We start from the raw sequence: 16,194 nt of genomic DNA, 5'->3' as shown, positions 1-16,194 counted from the left end.
TGTCATTTTAATTTTACATTATTTAATTTCTACTCATCCTTTATTAAATCATATTGTCTCAGATGGTAATCTCTTTCAAGAGCCCCGAGAACAAAAGAAAATTCTGAAAAAGACAACTAACAAAATTCAGTATCAAATCCCAGCTGTCCAAGAGTGGGCTATATTATTCATTGATTGCACACTTTTTCAAATAAAAACACACTATATTATATAAAGTAAGAGCGATGTCAAAAATCTGTAAGAATAAGTGATTGTACCTTTGTTGAGCTGATACATATATGCAACAGAACCCATAAAACAACGGGTTCCTACATTGGTTCTCTTCTTTGACAACTGATTCTCTTCTCTTTCGATTTCTTTGTTCTAGTTCATCTGTTTTTATGTTAGAACATAACATCACATTTCCAGTATAAAGTGCGTCTTAGAGATGCAATCGGTCGGATAGCGATCCGCTTTGGCAGACAACACTCATCCTGCCACCTGACTGGATCAGATTGCGAGCTCCCACCGGTACGCTAATAATTAGCAGTCAATGCTAACATCCTTACCATGACCGCATTGCTAAATTAGTTGATCTTGATGCTTTGAGACAACTACTCGCAGGGAGCAGATGGATTTCAGGGCTAAATTAAGCTCTAATCAGTGAGTGGATTTCAGCTGTTAAAGCCAAGTGGGCATCAACAAAAACATCAGGATCAACAGACCCACAGAATGCTGTTCAGCCAACCGAGATCAGAAGTCACAGAAACAGACTTATAAGTACTTCTCGTTATATTCTATCATATTTCGAGAAACCGAATGGGGTCACACCAAGGCAACAACAAACATGTCGCACCCCAGAGATCATACAATCACTGGTAACATGCTCTATGTACTTTAATATATTTTGTAAGTAATGCTAGTTGCTCTGTCTACTAGTCTTTTCTTTGTAGTGGCAACCAATATGAGTAATGGCACGAATATGGCGGACATTACTGCTCCTTTAGACCAGACTATGCAAAAAGGATGGCTGGATATGAAAACTAAACGAGCCACGTTTTCAAAATGTCTGTCATTAATTGGTGAGATTTTTACTTTCGTCAACTACAACCAGGAATTGATTTGTAAAATACCATATATCTCATAATATATATATAAAAATATACAATATATATATATAAATACACACACACCGTATAACTATTTTAAGTCCCGAAACTAGAAACGCAAAATAAAATGCCCATAGTTTGAGTTGAAAACACCTTTAATTATGAGAAGAATTGTTAATCTTTTTTAACAATTGCGGGTTAGGAAGGTAAAGGTCAACTGTGAGTCCAAAAGATGATTTTAACAATAGACATCTAATTACTAAGTATAAAATGGGGTCAGAATTTCTCTTAAATACGCAGTTGCGAAAACCCAAAACACAATCTGTTGAAATTGATTCAGTCAATTTAGGATTATCCGGAAACTTGAGGTTCCTAGTGTTTCAATGACCACACAAACCAAAGGGGTCAATTATCCCAAAGTCAATAAGTATATTGTTTGGAGAAGAGATTTCAATGGGAATACAGTAGGGGGAAAGAAATCTTCCAGAACCAGCAGCCCCTCCAACTTCCCAACCCATTTTCAGCCATCGTACTTCCATCCAGTCCGGGTCGTCTTCTCGGTATTGTGTTACACTGCGTTACAATTCTTATAATTCATTGCATCACTAACCTGCATTAGCCTCTCCAGCTGGTAAAACTTGCAGTGAAGATCCTCAAAGTTGTTTTTGTAGAGATCTCTCAGGCGATAGTAATACATGATTTTTACCAATACACAGAAAGCCTGTTCCTCTGGCATCTGAAACAACATTGATAACCATTGAATACAAGAACATGGACTTAAACATTTGAATCTTCTCATGAACACAAGAACACATTTTATTATCCAACATTATGTGACTGGCTCTGTGTAATGAAACCTGAAGGACAGAAAAAAAGACTGTGTGAATGATATTAAGGGACTCATTTCAGTGTTTACATGTGAAGCATGTGTGCAAATTTTGGTTTAATGTGAGTGCTCCATAGTGTGTTGCTTGGATGAATGAAGATAACAGGGAGTTTGAAACTGTAGATGTTTGTGTGTGAGTATATCAGTTTATACAGACGCACACACACAGCGAGGTGAAATTTAATCAGAGTGACAGTATGTGTTTGGGGCTGAATGGGCTCCTGCAGGTAAACCTGAACCACTATTAATATTCCTGACATCTCCTCTATAACCTGTCCCTTCTTCCTCTTCTTCTTCTATACAACCGCTGCATAACCTCTATATCTTTTACTGCTGCTGCTATCTCTCCCACTCCTCCTTTTTACAGCCTCCACCTCAATAACTTTTCCTGTTTTCCTTCTCTACATTTCTATCTTTTCCTCTAAAGTCCATTTTCCTCTGTACATCATGATGTGTCCTAACCAGATGTATTCGTTGCCCATGACTCTCCCACCATCCCTCCTCCCACCCACCTCCTCCTGACTTGCACTCCACCGTCTTCTCTCTCTTTAACCTTTGCCGCCCTTGTAAATTGGACTTCCTCCTGCACTTAGGGCTCCATCTCACCTCTATCTGTTTTTTAACAACATCCCTAAATACAAATTTCACATGTGTGTGCTACATGATGCAACATATTAAAAAAAACAAACAGATCAAAGTATTGAAGATAAATTATGTACTTAACTGAACGTGTATGGGCAAAGGTTTATAGATTTTATTATTTAAGATATTTCTTACTTTAAGAAATATCTGTCTCTCAATGACCTTGTAATTAAATCTGTTAGAGAGAGAATAAGTGTCTTGTCCACCTCTTCTGCTAATGCAGCATTATGCTTTCAGCTTTACCCTTCCTCTCCCTCTGTCTATTCATCCACATCATTCTGCTATGAAGTGTGTTCATTCCTGCGTTCAGCCGAAGACGTTCTTTATGTCTCCCTCTCAGCCTCCATTTAATCACTTATATTGTCTAAGCTCTGTTTTTTTTACAACCAGCACAGTACTTGGTCTATAGATGCATAGAGGTGTAGCGGCACAATGCGGACATACTATCTCTCTTAAAAGGGAGAATCTTGTAATATTCTGTTTGACTGCCGTCCTCAAACACAGTTTGTAGCATCAAGGTCACATCCCAGAATTTCACTCAATGTTGATGGGACAAACGAAAATAGCCAGGAGCAGGTTCTTCTGTTAATGTCTATGCGGTATAGTGAATTTTAGTGTAAGGCTTTACTCACGTTGTTGATATGAATGTGCACGTAAAGAAAGTAGAAAAATAAAGATGTTACGTGATATTGTAATCTTTTATGTTGTTCTGTTCAACACAGGTTGGTGTGCATTGGTTTATGTGTTGAGCTCAGTGGCTGGTTGGATGACAAGTTTACTCACATGCAGCAGGAGAACAGCAGCGAGGAATGATTGACCCTGGCAATAACCAATTTCTTCATCATAGACAGAGTAGGCCTTTGAGGGACAAAGAAAAAACAATTCAGTTTGGTTATTCCAACAGTTTTGACAATTTTTAAAGGCTCAATATTGGAGGCTAATGTTATTAGTGTTAATGTTAATTTTTTTATTATATTATATAATTAAAATTTTGGAATTGAGCCTCCACCAATGCGCCAGGATGAACAGGTATGCTATTTAAAAAGTTTCCATGGATCAATTAATATCCATTCATTTCCTGAATCAACTTCAACTCTAACACTTGTTAGATCAATTTGGTTTAAACCAATCGGACCACACCTAATCAAGTTGCAAGAGAAAACCCTGAAGAAGCAATGATGTGTTACTGATCACCAGTGGAAAGAAAAAATACCAAAGAAAAATGAAAATAAATAACTCAACGAAGTTCAGGTCCTGAACCTCAAAGTCGAGAACTTGACATTGAATTTAAGACCATGAAACTTATTTCTGACTTGCACAACAATAACAATGGCAACCAGAATAATTTTCTGCCACACACTTAAAATGATTTTAATTTTATCAATCAGATGCCTATATCTATTGTGACACCAATACAACATTAAAAATACAGCATTAAAAAAAGGTCCCTCAACACAGAGATTTGATGTCATTGACAAATAATGATGAGCTTGAGGTACGAAGGTCAAATCCATTGCCACGGATTGATCATGAGCAGAACGGCAGAGACACTCATGTCAGGCCCAAACAAATGCCGTCTCACTGCTGCTGAACTAATAGAAGAGAAAGCCTGTCAAATATTAGCAACCTGGCTGGTCCTTTATTAAGTATGGAGGACCGGCGAGAGTAACCTTCAGATGACCGCCCTGTGAGGTGCCATCTTTTGGGGTTTCATCACGCTGATGAGCAAACATCGTGTGAATAAAGATCGGTAGAGAGACGTGAATAATCTGTTCAACCTACACTTTTTTTCCATTTTTTTTCCTGCACAACATCCGTGCAAAGCCATACTGTTCAGGATTTAAGAAACATACATCATCACTGAACAGTAAGTTTCTCCAAAGCCGGCGCACTAAACGGGAGATGACAGAGGGCACAAAGGGCAGGTAAACCCCCTCACCTGACTTCCACTTAACATATAACATATGTGGGCCAAACCAGGTGGCAGCAGTACCTGAACTGAGCCTAGGACCCAGAGAACCTAGAACAGCAACGGGGGAGTTGTACAGCACAGAAGAGTTGAATGAAACACACACTGCCCCCTTTAAATAGTTCCGCTCTCTTACAGAGCCACTCAAAATGATTCAGCTGGTGACAGTTCAATATCTTCCCCTACAGATATTTTTCCAGGATGCCCACTCTGATGGACAGTCCCTCCAACAGCAGCCAAACCTCCCCACATTGGGTTAAAAGATTCTGTCCTCCTTAGCATGCAGGAAAAATGAGTGTGGACATCCAGAGCTCCACTGCTGATCTGTTCAGCTAATTTGGAGTTTAATGTGGAGGTAATGAAGAAGTCTTGTGGACCTGTCTAGAGTGTAATCTACAAGCTGACGTGCTTGATGGAGTGTGGCATTCACATGTCCCTAACTCGGCTGGGAGAAGTGCATGCTGACAGATGGATGGGAGAGTTCCTGGTGGGTGAAATCTAAATGTGTTAGCCTGAGTTGATAATAGGCACAGAGGGATGGATTATTACCAGCTATATGTCTGGTTTTTCATAACCATAAGCACAGGATTGATTAACTTAACATGATTAACTATGCGTGTAAAGCTTTAGAGAAAATGTTGTCGACAAATGTGTGAGGTAAATATTACTGCAAAAGTAATTGTATTTAAAGAAGAAAGGTCATGGGAAAAGTGTTTCACCTATTCTTTAAAAAAAGAAAAACAGCACATGAAACTAACTGAGAGGGAAACCGTGCAAGTGGTAAAGGAGAGCCAAGATCCATTGCCATATTAAGAGGTCTGTAAGGCTTGAGTGTGCTTTTGCACATGGCCATTTTCTCATGTTATCATGTATTGCTGTATTTTACAGTATATATTACTTTTAAAAATGTCTTTTCAACCTTTGCATGCTTTTGTTACAGACAACAGTGTAGAGATAACAGGAGGGCAGAATTAAATAGGGATCACGTGCAGCAAAGGACCACAGCTGGATGGCGGAGGCGTTATGGTTTACGGAGCAAATCCTTATTCTAACCAACCCAGCTGGTATTGTCTTTACAAGCATAGACAATTTGATTTGGTTTGCGGTCATTATGATATCAACTACTATCCTGAAATATGTGTGCATGAAAGCACTCGGTGATCACTTCCATTGCAACATTAGCTGGGTTGATGAGGCGTTATTATGTTATAGATATGTTTGCTTTTTCTGCCCCGCTTTGAAATACAGCAGAAATTCTCTTTATCTGAAAGTCACAGGCTTTAAATTTCCAAACCAGCTGTAAGGACAATACTCCCGTCTCCCGGAAAAGCCACTGTCAAAGGTGGTCAACCCCGAACTGCTTCGGCACGCCTTCTGAGAGACCACCAGTACACGTGTGAGGCCGCACAGGATAACTGGAAGTGTGACAGTGTGGAGCATTGAAAGAATTAAGCTTGTTATCAACAAAAAAAGAAGCATGGAGCTCAGGTGACCTTCCCTGGAGAATAAAGGTTAAAAAAAATTAAAGAGTCTATGCTTATTAGTGAGCAGGCTATGAAGATGAATATAAACTTTGCCCTGGATTCTCTGTGCTTGTGACCCACTCATGCCTCAAGATCCAACCAACCTTATCAGCAGCAAATCTACATGGATTTGCATACAAATGAAGGCCGGCTCGCCACTGACCTAGTTGGGTCCGGAGTGGATGCTAACCCCGCCTGACAGGTTCTCCCAGAGCGCTGACCCTCAATACTTCAGCGGTACAAGGAAAAATCAAAAGGAGCAAAAGTTCTATTCATCATTCTAGAAAACTACTTTGATTTTAATAAACAATACAATACACTTCTGGGATCCCCGTTGGTGTGCAGGAGCACATTTGCACTAACAATGCCTCATTAAGACCATCACGAAAAGATGAATTATTTCTATATAGTTATTCCTAGATGTTGTAGATGAAAGAGCGGTCGCATTACCGCAAGATCCCTCCCAAAAAAATCACGCTAGTTCTCATGCAGGGAACTCCTTCAGCTCAGCCTCCAATGAGCAGTGAAGCGGTCCGCCTCAGACGGACCCACATCTGACTTGGCTGGTGCCTCCGCCCCGCCGTTGGGGCCTCGGCATGGGGTGGAGAGTTTACGGCCGGCAGCCACCGCTCCTCCTGCACAGTGCTCCACCGGTACCTGCTGGGAGCCCATAAGGCGAGGCCATATTGCTTGGCCCGCTGGAAGGAAGGAACACGCGGGAGAACCAGAGCCGGAGCTGAGCGGGTCAGACTGTCAGAGCGTGCTGCAAATTAGTCGTTTCCCGAAAGGACTTCAGGGGCCAGAAACAACAACCATTCTGTCAACAGGCCAACATCAGTCAGAACAAGATGAAGGTTCCTCACAGTTACTTGGAGTATCTTCTATACATCAAATCACCTCCTTTGTGTTGTAGTATCCGTGCGATAGTAGAGACCTTAGCAAAACAAAACCGTTACTAACCCAAAGAGCAGCAATTGTCAAACTCTATTTTAGTTAAGAAATATTAAATCAGTGGATAAATTGCCCAACGACCCTCATCTCCCTAAATCAAATATGTAAGACTATGCATATGCTGTGCACATTTCCTCAGAAATATTTGGCTGCCACCATTACTGACATCCTAGAAATAATAACGACCAATGCATTGACATGGCAATCTTCAGATGGCAGTGAATTGGGTCATATGAGTGATGCCTTTAAAACTGTCCAAAACTAAAGCCTGTAAACTGGGCTTTTGAGATCTGCAAAAGCACAAACGATTCGCAAACTGAATGGTATTTTACTTTGTATGTGTTTGGTGGAGAATTTGAGAGAAATATGCCACCTACAAAACACTGTGTTTTTCCATTTTCAAATAGGAAGAAAAGATCAATCTCTTTCCACTGAGTGGTGTGTTTGTCCAGTATATCATGTGAAGGAAGAGTTCCTGTTGATGTCTCAGTGAAAGTGGGCACTGTCAGTCATACATGTATATCGTAGAGCCAAATGCGAAACAAATTCCTATTGAGCCTAGCCAGGCCAAATAGAGAAAAAAAAGAATCCAATATTTCTTGTTTAATGGCTGCCTTCATAGGAAATGGCACAAATTGGACAAAATCAAGCACACATCTCAGAATCAGCTCTTCAACTCACAGCGCTTCTGTTCCATGATGCCATGGAGAAAGTGAGTGAACTGTACTGTACATAGACAGTGTTGGGGAGTAACAGAATACATGTACCAGAGTTACGTCTTCTAAATACAAATCATGAGTAACTGTATTCCGTTACATTTACAATCTAAATAGATGGTATTGTTACAGAAAAAGAAGGGAGAACGGAATAGAACTGTGTAGTGCAGCCTCTGCTTGCCAGCAACCAACCCAACCTGAAGAAGCGTCATAAAGTAAGTTTATTTTTTATTTAGCCAAGGGTAGTCATCTGCTATAGTTTACTGGTCACCTTGCTATTTTATAATTGTATTGTGCGACTTGACATTCTCCTACGTGCTGATTTATTAGCCCTGTTTGACATGCTAGCTAACGGTAGCTAACAATACATTAGTTAATTTATCCAAATACGTTACAGATTACATTTTTGGGCATGTATTTCCTTTCCAACACATTGAATATCTTGATGTACAGTATATCTCAATGTAAATCCCCCCACACACTGCTGCAACTCAGTTGTTGACAACTAGAACGATCTGCTGAAAACGCAACTTCTGAAGACACATTATACTCAGTGTGTTTACACCGCACCGTTTGTTCATATTACTTTAGTGGAGGGGCATCCTACGTTACTAAAGTAACGTTACCACAACTTCAACGTCACATCCCAGGATTACCTTGCAAATCTTGTACAGTGAATCTTGTCCATCTCCGTCAGAATCCTTGAAGTAGTCGTGTGCAGGGAAGGTGCGGTGAATGTCCCGGGTGATGACACCTTCCTGAGGCGAATCCTGCAACACACATGGATTATACGCTTTAGAAGGGTGACAAGACGAAAGGCAAATTTAGATACACCATGTGCATTGGAGATTGCTCAAGTTAGGATGCGGCAAATGGTGATTTCTGACATTTACTCTGAGACGTCTTATCTCTTTCTGGATTTGTTTTCTACTCAGTAGAAAAGACGGTAATGTTTTCAATTGTGTCAGTCTGCCACTATGATACAAAGCATTGCAATGACACTGTTTTTTTTGTGTGTATTCGTGTTTGTCCCTTAGCACCCCGCAGGCCTCAGTCTCTTAGTCCGTAATGTCTAATCCACTGCAGTGTTCTCACACGTACCAAACACGCCTGCTTGTTTTCTTATGCGCTTCTCACAAACACAAACTGTTCACACACAGCTATTTTCCCCTCACTTTCTCTTCCAACGCATATTGAAACTGTCAGTCGACACACACACACACACACACACACACACACACACACACACACACACACACACACACACACACACACACACACACACACACACACACACACACACACACACACACACACACGAGAGAGAGAGAGAGAGAGAGAGAGAAAAGACTGGCAGCCCCAGCATTCTCCAACAACTCACTGTAAGCTGTAGATAAACCAAGCCTGCCTGGCCTTGATGTGTGTAAATGGTTGTGCGAGAGAGAGATTTCAACTTTCTAGCCTCTTTCTTCTCCCTGTTCCCGGACAGTAGAGAGAGAAGAAGGGAATGAAACACTGCTACATATAATGCTCGTATACGGTCTTGGTCAGGGGTCCTTGGGATTTTGTGCAGTGTAACGCTCAAAGATAAAAGCTCAGCAATGCTCGCTGAACGGATGGAAGTGGCTCAGGCCACGACAGCGCTTGTACATTAATCAAAGTTTTGGGGGCGTTGTTTATTTACTGCCATTTATTGTGAGGAAGCCCAAGGTACACTATCTATTTATATACAAGTATTTAAAATACAACCTTTCTAATTACCCTAAATACACATTATCTGTTCATATTGTGGTTTTAGAAGTACAGCGTCCAAGGTTGTCTGTTTTAGGTTGTGTTTTTTTTTTATTCCATAATCCCTTACCCGAAGCATTCCATCTAAGTGCCAGACAGCCACTTCATATAGCTAACTTAAACCTTATTCCAAGACCTTAAACCAAGTCTGAACTAAAAATAAACCCTAAAACTGGCCTTTCCCGGTATGTCACTGAGTGAGGCCAACCTAAATCTAATCTTTTACAGGTCCAAGTGTTACCTGTAAAATCTAATCTTTTACAGGTCCAAGTGTTACCTGTAAAATCTAATCTTTTACAGGTCCAAGTGTTACCTGTAAAATCTAATCTTTTACAGGTACAGGTTTTACCTGTAAAATCGTATCTTTTACAGGTCCAAGTTTTACCTGTAAAATCTAATCTTTTACAGGTCGAAGTTTTACCTGTAAAATCTAATCTTTTACATTGGGGCGATGTGCATTTTGACCCCAAGAGGAAGGTTATTCCTCACACTGTGACTGTGGGTAGAGGTTACCCCACAAGACCGGTAAAACCCGTCTACATACACGCGCACGCAAACACACCACAAAAGGGTTTGAAGCTCCTGGCACAACTGTATGTAATGCTTTAATGAGATTTGTAGTGTGGAGGTGGTGTGTCGCTCTGTGTATTATGTGTTAGAAATGGAACCATCAGCTTTATATTGTGTTTCTTCTGCAGAATAAAAAAGGAAAGAAATTGATGCAGCTCTTCAGGGATGAAAGTAGCGTGCTGTGATTTTCTTCTTCTCATATTCAAGGGTGTCTTAACCGACAAAACTACTTTCCTAAATGGTACACAATGCATATTCAAATGTCATATTTAAATGTAGAAGATGCTACGGATAAAATATCTGGATATGTTAGCTTTTGTGGTCATTTAATTTCTAAAATAATTAGTCATTAACCAATTAGTTTATTATTATCAAAAAATGAATCGCCAACTATTTTGATAACTGATCCATTGTAAAAGTAATATTTTGCTGTGTTGTCTTATGCTAAAAATTAAGCTTACCTTGTTTTTTAAACTGTTGGATAAAATCTATTTGATGTCACAATAGGCTTTAATAAATTGTAATAAATGTTTGATTTTTAACATAATAGATCAAAAGATTAATCACATAGCAGGAAAATAACTCCCTATGTATTTCAAATAAATATAGTACTGCATTAAAGATTGCACTTTAGGTGAGAAACAAAGAAGAGAAGGTAGTAGAGGGCAGTTTAATCGATTACTCCACGAGTAAAAACATTGCTCTTAAAATAGTTATAGACTACTAGTTCATTAACTACATTTGAGTAAGCTCATCAACAACAAACACATTCATAACTCTGCAATTACCATGGTAACATCAGCTTAGAATGAGGTTGAGAGGGAAAGTTGTTAACACTTTGATTTAATAAACCATGCTTGCCTCTACTAATTAACTGCCTCATTACTCAAAAAACAAAACCACAAAAAAAAATGAACAGCGGACGTCCTCTGCTTAGCTTCTCCCTTCCTCGGCTTGAAAGTATTTTTTCTCTATTCATTTCTGCCTGCATTTCTCTATATATTTGAATTCTTTACTCCCATCTACTTGAAATTCATTCTCTTCCCGAGTATATTCTTCTTTTTACTGTTCAGCGTCATTTCTTTGCCTGCTCCCCTAACACCTACTGTGCCATCCTAAAAATTACCCACTTTTCTTCCCATTTTTAATGCAGAAAGAAACCCCCCAAAGAAATTCAGACCCATGTTACAAGTCTGTCTTCAACAGCAGCCTATTCTCTGACAGTGATGTTTGACATATTTCATTTACCATTGTTTTCTTCCCTCATTTAATTGTTGTTGAGTGTTTTACCTAAAAAGGATCAAATGATCATGATGTTATCTTAAAGTCAGCAGTCAGCACTGCACGTAGCACTGTTTCATCCAGCTGGCATTGTGTTCACTTTGAAAAAATACCATTTTAAGTTGGCTCAGTGAATAACAACGACGCAGTTGCTGTTGAGTCTTACCCATCAGTGTCTTCCAGGTAAAACATGTTTATTGGTATGCCTGAATGAATGAATATCTGCTCTTGCTATGTATGCACTGGAACAAGAGTTATATACCGTGTGTGGATACGGCACGTGAACGTATGCGGATGCTGAAGCGCTTTGATCTCTGCGGGGAGGCTGAGGTGTTCAAGAGGAACTGCAGCCTCATCAGCAGTGCCCCAGTTCAACCCCCCTGCGGTGGACTGCCAGAACAAACACAAAACAAACTGAGTATACCCTACACCCTATAACCCCAGGTCTGTGAGCAGATGTAGAGTGCCCTCTGATAGCCGCCGTAGGTCTGCCCACTCACTCCTGTCCGGAACATTTGCATACTAGTTTAGCTAATAGGGAGCGACCCACTGATTCCTCACAGTACCAGCTGTCAAACCCTGAACTTGCTTTAGAATGCCGGCAACTTAACAAATGCTGGCTACGTGGAGAACCAGGTCAGGGAGCCTGTCAGCGCTCAGACGCTAACAAGCTCTCGGGCCAATACAGATGTTTACCCTTCCTGCCATGGCTTGGACAGCGTGTCCAACACCGTAAGGCCCCACCAGGTCATCATCCTCTGAAGCAGGAGAGAGAGACAGAGCGAGAGAGAGATGGTTGCTCAGAAGGATCTTCAGCCTGAATATCTTTCCACTGCCGCAATCAATGGAATAGGCCGTGGGGGGGATCAAGAAGGTTGTTAAGCAGAGGGTTTGTTCCATTTCCAGACAGAAAGGAAGGAAAGGACAGAGGAATTGTGGCTGCGATAGAAACATGTTGAGAGGCAGCGTCATATTTCAAGAGAAGACAAGGCTTTTGTTGACTGCAGGTAATCCTCTTAAATGTCATGTTGCTCTTCTAGGTGGTGAAAAAAAGTGGATGGTGGTTTGCAATGGGATGATTTATACAACACAGAAGGATGGCTTCTGGATGGGCAAAACTAGTACATGCTCATTTCAGTAAGCTGCTCCACAGGATGAGAAGGAAATCCTACAGAGTGTAAATCAGAGCTATATAGAAATATGTGTGTGTGTGATACTTTAGTGCCAAGACAACTGGTTTTTGGTGGCGTAGCGCGAAATACATAGTTCTGTCAGGTTTTCTAGCACATTGCCCAAGTAGGATTACTCTATTAATAACATCTAGATGTATACGACAAAAAAACTCGTGCACTTTGCGAAGGTTCATCCGTGCTCTTTTTTTCTAAAGCTTGATTAAATATATTTCTACTGAGCAGAGGTAAAAACTTTGCATAAACTATGCAATTCTCCCTTCATACTGATGTTGCTAATTACGTGATTGCTTAATCCCCGGTGTATTCTAGGACTTCACGTCTGTAAAGCACTTTTTAACCATGTGGATGTAATGTTTAAATAACTAACAAGCATCGCGAAAAAGCACCGATAAATATGTATGAAGTGTTTCGCGCTACGCCACCAAAAACAAGTTGTCTTGGCTCACCGTGAACCAAAAGGTTTTCTTGCCACTGACGATGTGCAATTTTATTACAAGTATTGAAATCAACAGCATCACTTGACAGCTCGGTTGGCCGATGGCGTAGCGCCGCCGTTTTATAAAGTTTTGCTGTTTAGCTCGACTGCATGGGTTCGAATCCAGGTTGTGGCGATCTTTTAATAAACGTATTTTCTTTTATTTATTTCTTTATACGTGGCAGTGATGTAGTGCTCACTTATACAATCATAATCGCTGCATTGGATATGGGATACATTTTGAACATTTTCAGCAATATGTTTGCGAATGTGTGACGGATCAGGTGACCGAGGCAGACAACATCTGCCGCTGTCGGAGCAAAACAAACACGCACGCGTAGCCAAACCAGTGGTTCAAAAACCAGTAGGCACGTAACACCTGTTTGGTCTTGTGTAGCTTGAGCTGCTCTGCATGTACTTGACTTGTGAGTTGCCCCCTGGTCTGAAAAGTTGTCTCGTTTCACTTTCTGCCGTGCTGTGAACAACGTTAGGTGCAGATGAGCATGCCCTTTGTTGCTCAATAGAAAAAATTCTGTCAGAGGATGTTAAAATAGTTCTCAAAACTCCAATGGCTTGCTGCAAAGCGATCTCATCTCTATCCATGCTAAACGCGACCTGAACATGACCCGCCTCGAGTCTCAGCCAATCACAGGGTAGGTTGACAGCCAATCACAGCGCGAGAAATGTTCTGCCTTCCGTTTCCACTATACGCCTTCCGTTTCCACTATACTTTCGCTCATACATTCTCCTCATACACACATACATTCTCCTCATACACACATACATTCTCCTCATACACACATACATTCTCCTCTTACAGACATATATTTTCTTTACACATACATACATTTGTTTGTGAGAGTGAGAATATATGTATGTGAAAGGAGAATATATGTATATAAGAGTGAGAATGTATGTATATAAGAGTGAGAATATATGTATGTGAAAGGAGAATGTATGTAAATAAGAGTGAGAATATACTCACCGGCCACTTTATTAGGTACCCCATGCTAGTAACGGGTTGGACCCCCTTTTGCCTTCAGAACTGCCTCAATTCTTCGTGGCATAGATTCAACAAGGTGCTGGAAGCATTCCTCAGGGAGTTTGGTCCATATTGACATGATGGCATCACACAGTTGCCGCAGATTTGTCGGCTGCACATCCATGATGCGAATCTCCCGTTCCACCACATCCCAAAGATGCTCTATTGGATTGAGATCTGGTGATTGTGGAGGCCATTTGAGTACAGCGAACTCATTGTCATGTTCAAGAAACCAGTCTGAGATGATTCCAGCTTTATGACATGGCGCATTATCCTGCTGAAAGTAGCCATCAGAAGTTGGGTACATTGTGGTCATAAAGGGATGGACATGGTCAGCAACAATACTCAGGTAGGCTGTGGCGTTGCAACGATGCTCAATTGGTACCAAGGGGCCCAAAGAGTGCCAAGAAAATATTCCCCACACCATGACACCACCACCACCACCAGCCTGAACCGTTGGTACAAGGCAGGATGGATCCATGCTTTCATGTTGTAGACGCCAAATTCTGACCCTACCATCCGAATGTCGCAGCAGAAATCGAGACTCATCAGACCAGGCAACGTTTTTCCAATCTTCTATTGTCCAATTTCGATGAGCTTGTGCAAATTGTAGCCTCAGTTTCCTGTTCTAAGCTGAAAGGAGTGGCACCCGGTGTGGTCTTCTGCTGCTGTAGCCCATCTGCCTCAAAGTTCGACGTACTGTGCGTTCAGAGATGCTCTTATGCCCACCTTGGTTGTAACGGGTGGTTATTTGAGTCACTGTTGCCCTTCTATCAGCTCGAACCAGTCTGGCCATTCTCCTCTGACCTCTGGCATCAACAAGGCATTTCCGCCCACAGAACTGCCGCTCACTGGATGTTTTTTCTTTTTCGGACCATTCTCTGTAAACCCTAGAGATGGTTGTGCGTGAAAATCCCAGTAGATTAGCAGTTTCTGAAATACTCAGACCAGCCCTTCTGGCACCAACAATCATGCCACGTTCAAAGTCACTCAAATCACCTTTCTTCCCCATACTGATGCTCGGTTTGAACTGCAGGAGATTGTCTTGACAATGTCTACATGCCTAAATGCACTGAGTTGCCGCCATGTGATTGGCTGCTTAGAAATTAAGTGTTAACGAGCAGTTGGACAGGTGTACCTAATAAAGTGGCCGGTGAGTGTATAGAAGCAACAGTACAAGGCTCCTCACAGCCTGCTGTGGTAAAACCGCTGCCCGAGGCCTCTGGCGACAGCCATCGAAACGATGGAGGGAGAAATGCTGACCTCCGTTAACACACGGGCTGCGCCGTGAGTCAGTGTTAACGAGCAGTTGGACAGGTGTACCTAATAAAGTGGCCGGTGAGTATGTATGTAGAAGGAGAATGTATGTATATAAGAGTGAGAATATATGTATGTGAGAGTGAGAATATATGTATGTGAGAGTAAGAATATACAGTATGTATGTGAGAGTAAGAATATGTATGTGAGAGTACCAGAATGAATAATGTCTTGAACGGCCCCTCATACAAATGACAATGCAATAAAGCTCATTCTAACATATACCATCAGCTTTTGCTGATCAACAAACATACATTTTCGCTTTCACCTCCAGACAAAATAGCCACAGGAGCAGTGTGACACATCAGCACGCACAGGAGTTTGCAGATGACATTGAGAATATGGAGGTATTCTAAAAAAGCATTGGCACAGGCCGGGGATTCCACAAACACCGTCCCCCGTCAGTCTGAATCCAACATAGTGTGTGGGTATTTGTCAGCATCTTTATTCTGCAGCCTTTCTGCACCTGTCAGATTTATCCCCTGGTGGCTTTTAAACTAACCGACTCAAGGCGGAAAACCAGACAGAAAAGAAGACGGAAATGCGAAGCGAAGGAGTGGGGAAAATCAAAGAGCAAGGAGGGAAGAGACAGATGGAGACCGATAACAGAAGGAGGGAGACAGAGGTTGAGAAAGAGAGAGATAAAGTGGGAGGGATAAGTGTACAAAGAGGGGAATGAGAGGCTTCCTCTAATTGTAGCCTGGGGGCTTGTTGGGCAGACAGTCTATTACTCAGACCTCACCAACAGGT

The 16,194-nt window shown here is 41.3% G+C and overlaps 1 protein-coding gene across 2 annotated transcripts in view; it reads right to left on the bottom strand.

The window, feature by feature from the left end:
* The window catches only part of rabgap1l (RAB GTPase activating protein 1-like), an 86,898-nt gene that overhangs the window by 22,788 nt on the left and 47,916 nt on the right, over nucleotides 1–16,194 (bottom strand). For both annotated transcript variants that reach the window (XM_037469294.2, XM_037469296.2), the window contains exons 14-16: nucleotides 8,432–8,545; nucleotides 3,400–3,474; nucleotides 1,699–1,824 (exon numbers count right to left, since the gene is read on the bottom strand). In XM_037469294.2, coding sequence (XP_037325191.1) covers nucleotides 1,699–1,824; nucleotides 3,400–3,474; nucleotides 8,432–8,545 — 315 coding nt within the window. The remainder of the gene's footprint in view (nucleotides 1–1,698; nucleotides 1,825–3,399; nucleotides 3,475–8,431; nucleotides 8,546–16,194) is intronic.

The sequence above is a fragment of the Pungitius pungitius genome, chromosome 7 (genome assembly GCF_949316345.1).
Source record: "Pungitius pungitius chromosome 7, fPunPun2.1, whole genome shotgun sequence".
NCBI lineage: Eukaryota > Metazoa > Chordata > Actinopteri > Perciformes > Gasterosteidae > Pungitius > Pungitius pungitius.
This window is presented reverse-complemented; position numbering and strand designations above follow the sequence as displayed.